The 4,531-nt window shown below is 38.7% G+C and overlaps 1 protein-coding gene across 1 annotated transcript; it reads left to right on the top strand.

Moving 5' to 3' along the window:
• Window positions 1–1,094: 1,094 nt before the first annotated feature.
• On the top strand, window positions 1,095–3,970 carry LOC104813710 (trihelix transcription factor GT-2). The gene is made up of 2 exons (XM_010541431.2): window positions 1,095–1,525; window positions 1,940–3,970. Exons 1-2 carry the CDS (start codon window positions 1,266–1,268, stop codon window positions 3,474–3,476), a joined length of 1,797 nt encoding a protein of 598 aa, XP_010539733.1. The 5' UTR covers window positions 1,095–1,265; the 3' UTR covers window positions 3,477–3,970.
• The last annotated feature ends 561 nt before the right edge of the window (window positions 3,971–4,531 follow it).

The raw sequence follows: 4,531 nt of genomic DNA, 5'->3' as shown, positions 1-4,531 counted from the left end.
TTATCAAAAACGAATTTTTGATACCGAAACCAAACAAGAGGCCAAAATAAATTATGTAAAAATCAATCTTGATGGATTTAAAAATATTTAAAAAAAAAAGAAAAGAAAAAGAAAAAGATGGGGAAGAAAGGCCGGCTTTTAACTCAATTTAGCTGTACAGACAAAAACCAACTAATAATCACCACCGTCTTTATGTGCAGCTGTCGATAAATTCCCTCTAAATTATTATATTTATTTTATTATTTTGATAATAATATTATTATTTTCACTTCGCTTTATAAAAATATATATCTTTTTGTGCCACTTTTCATCATTACTCATAAAACCCATGATGGTCTCTCACTCTCTGTTAACAACATTCACACACTTACCATTCCCTCTTTTTTTTTTTTCTTTCATAAATCATTGATGTAAAATAATACTCGTTTATATTCTTTTATTGATGCATATGTATATATAATAAATTAGCATATCATTAGAAAAAAAAATATGGATCATATGACAAGCGTTGGTTGGTGATTACTTTGACGACGGGTCGGTTGCATTATAATTAATTTATCGACTTTATCATCAACTTTTATCAACATTAATATAATAGATCCATTAATGAAAATTACTTTTTAATATAGTTATAACATATTTATTAAATACATTCCATAGAAAATTTATAATAGGATGAGTATGTATGATCGTTTTTATTGATAAATAAGCTATATATTGTTATATATATACAATGATGGTTTATAAACTACAAATTGAATTTTAAGATTTGACCATGTATATAAATGTGTACAGAAATCAAATAATTACTTACAAGTCGGAATAACAAGGAGAAAGAGAAAATGATGGAGATTCCGTTTTGGCTCAAACAAAGAAAAAGCAGAAAAAATGGATAAATTATATATTAAAAAAGGAAATAAAGGGAAAATATAAAATAAAATATAAATATTGTAAGAATGGCTCCTTGAGATTGACAAGCAGATCCATCATCAGAAAATAAAAAATTTTAAAAATTTTAAAAATAAAAAAATCACTATTTTTTTGTATTTACAAACACAACTCCATAAAACCCTGCGTTTCAGATTTCACCCTCTCCTGTTTCCCACTCTTCTTCCTCCTGTAATCTCCCTCTCTCTCTCTCTCTCTCTCTCTCTCTCTCTCTTCCATTTTTTTTAATTTCGTTCCCTTTCTGTAACTTCCTCCATCAAAGAGAGGAAAAAAAAACAAAAACAAAGAGATAATTAAATAAATAAATAACCCTAATAATGATGCAGCTTGGTGGTACTACCACCACCGCAGCCGCGACGCCACAAACCAGTGACGCGGCGGCGCCCGAGACTGCGCCCGCGGCTGACGCTGAGGCTGTGGGGCCTTTGGAAGCGTCGGAGGAGATGAGCGACCGCGGTTTCGGAGGGAATCGGTGGCCGCGTCAGGAAACGCTAGCGTTATTGAAAATACGATCTGACATGGATACCGCGTTCCGAGACGCCAGCGTCAAAGGTCCTTTATGGGATGAGGTTTCCAGGTGCGTTTCCTCTTCGCTAATTCTTCCCTTCTCCTGGTAATTTTTCCTATTTAATTCATTTTAAAAAAAAGTTCTTGTCGGTGAATTCGATGGCTGATCTATCGAATTTCGCTCTTTGAATTTGAGATCTGATTTTGAATCTGCAGTTCGGACAGACTTCGATGTCTGATTTGTTTGTTTGTTTTTTTAATTTTGCGTATAATTCGGAGATTTAGTGTAACAAGTTGTAATAAGTTAGGTCATGTAATAATCATGTGGGGTTTAAGTGAGTATTGCAAATTCATGCTTATTGTTCACATATATTTCATGGATGGAATTATGGATTATACACAATATTCTGAATATAGATCACGTTCACGGGTTCATCTTCTTCTTCCCTTTTTTTTTTCCTGAAATTTTCTGTTTGGTTCTCAGGAAAATGTCAGAGCTTGGATACAGCAGAAGCTCTAAGAAATGCAAAGAAAAATTCGAGAACGTATTCAAATACCACAAACGTACCAAAGAAGGCCGTACGGGGAAATCCGAAGGCAAAACCTATCGTTTTTTTGACCAATTAGAAGCTCTCGAGAATCAATCCTCGTCCATGGTCCACCACCATCAACCCCAAACGCAAACGCAGATGCCGCCGCGACACCATCAACACAACAACAACAACAACTCGATCGTATTCTCGGCAACGCTGACGCAACCGGCGGCTGCAAACGCGGAAAATCCTCCACCCGGCGTCGCGTTAACGACTGTTACATCGGCAATGCCACTTCCCAACACTGCCGTCGCGTTTACTCAGCCGCCAGTGCCTACGTCTTTGAACCCGACGTTCCATGGCGGTTCCGGTGATTTTCTGTCGGATTCGACGTATTCGTCATCGTCCACCTCGACATCTTCGGACGTGGAGATTGGCGGAGGTACGAGGAAGAAGAGGAAGAGGAAATGGAAGGATTTCTTCGAGAGGCTTATGAAACAGGTCGTAGAGAAGCAAGAGGAGCTTCAAAGACGGTTCTTGGAAGCCGTGGAAAAGCGCGAGCGCGAAAGGATGGTTAGGGAAGAAGCTTGGAGAATGCAGGAGATGGCGAGAATCAATCGCGAACGCGAGATTCTTGCTCAAGAACGATCCATGGCCGCGGCCAAAGACGCAGCTGTCATGAAATTCCTGCAGAAGCTATCAGAAAACACTAACGTAAGCCAGTCCATACAGTTACCGCCACAACCACAACCACAACAGCCACCGCCGCAAACGCAAACGCAGACGCCGCAGCCTCAACCACAGCCGCAAACGCAGCTAGCGGTGACCGCAAGGGCGATAGACATGACGAAAACGGACAATGGGGATCAGAATTTCACGCCGGCGAGCTCGTCGAGGTGGCCGAAGGTGGAGATCGAAGCACTGATCAAGCTGAGAACGAATCTTGACTCGAAATATCAAGAGAACGGACCAAAGGGTCCACTGTGGGAAGAAATCTCAGCCGGAATGCGAAGGCTAGGGTTCAACAGGAGCTCGAAGAGATGCAAGGAGAAGTGGGAGAACATAAACAAGTATTTCAAGAAAGTGAAGGAGAGCAACAAGAAACGGCCCGAGGATTCAAAGACTTGCCCTTATTTTCACCAGCTCGACGCGTTGTACAGAGAGAGGAACAAGTTCAACTTTGCAGATTACAACGTGGCCTCGACATCGTCCACGTCCACGTCCACAGGGCAGATGAAGGCCGAGAACGCTGTCCCGCTAATGGTTCAGCCCGAGCAGCAATGGCCTCCCGCCCCGCAAACGCAAACACATACGGAGGATGTGGAACAAGGTGAGAACTCTCGAAGGAACCGAGATGAAGACGAGGAGGACAGGGGAGGAGAATTCGAAGGCGAGGAGGAGGAGGACGACGAGGATGACGACGACGACGGAGATGGAGGTGAGTTTGAGATTGTGCCAAATAATAATAACAAAGGAAATGTCGATTAGGACAAGTGGGTGAGAGGACACACATGTTGTCGAAAGGTGACATTGTGTTAAGGTTCGGGTAAGAAAATTTTAACCCGCACCGTGAAAAAAAAAATAAAAAAATAAAAAACTTTTTCGAAGTTTTGATATACAATACATTGGAGGGGGTGGTTCTTTGGGGTTTTTTTTCAGCTTTTTTTGTTTAATTTTAAGTTATACTCTAGGTGGAAGTAAAACGTTTGATAAATTCTAGTTTTTTTTTTGTAATTTAATTATTTTTTTCAAAATGAATAAAATATATTGAGGGGGGGACAAGGTGGGGTTTCCTTAGAAATAAAAAGAATAATGAAGAGATAGGCGTTGTAAGTTTTTCGTTTTTTTTTAAAAAAAAAAAAATTCGAGGGTCCAATGTTGGCGACGGTGTAAATTTGAATAATTTGTTATTGTTTCACTTTAATGTTATTCTCTATTATTAACTGTATTCAATATATTTGTATAGATAATATTTCGTTGGAGTTATGTAAGGTAGGTGAGTTACTGCGTCATCCATTTAGTAACAGTTTCCTCGGTAAGATAAATAACAATAATAATTTTATTTTAAAATAAATTATAAATATAAAAATTATTATTTAAAGAGAAAAAAAAAAACAGAGGAAGATGCCAACTTCACATGCACACAGTGATGAGAGCGTCGGTTGGGGTCCACGTGGGAGGAATCTTTTCCAAGTCTTGGAGTTCTCTCTTTGTTGCCCTAACTTCGTCTCTTCCACTTCTGTCGAGGGGCGTTTTCGTCAATTCCAAGCATCTCCTTCGATCTATCGCACAATTTCGAGTCATAAATGCTCTAGGCGTGGGTGTTGTTGAGATTTTGGTTTGGTTATTTTTGGATTTGGTTTTTTGATTTTGGTTTAAATTCATTTTGAATATAAATATATTATATTCGATTTGTATTAGTTTGATTTCATATATATATATATATATATATATAATGTCTTTAAGGGATCGATTCACTTGTATTTATCCATACGTTTTAGTTCTCTAGTTATATACCCTTACCGTCACCAAGTTTCTCATCT

This window comes from Tarenaya hassleriana, unplaced genomic scaffold (genome assembly GCF_000463585.1).
Source record: "Tarenaya hassleriana unplaced genomic scaffold, ASM46358v1 Cleome20, whole genome shotgun sequence".
NCBI classification, from domain to species: Eukaryota; Viridiplantae; Streptophyta; class Magnoliopsida; order Brassicales; family Cleomaceae; genus Tarenaya; species Tarenaya hassleriana.
Note: the sequence above shows the minus strand (reverse complement) of the source record. Positions and strands in the feature narration are given on the sequence as shown.

Coding starts and splice junctions, on each gene's coding strand:
- LOC104813710 (XM_010541431.2), top strand. CDS start 1,266: ATGATGCAGCTTGGTGGTACTACCACCACCGCAGCCGCGACGCCACAA. Junction 1,526..1,939: donor TTATGGGATGAGGTTTCCAG/GTGCGTTTCCTC, acceptor TTTGGTTCTCAG/GAAAATGTCAGAGCTTGGAT.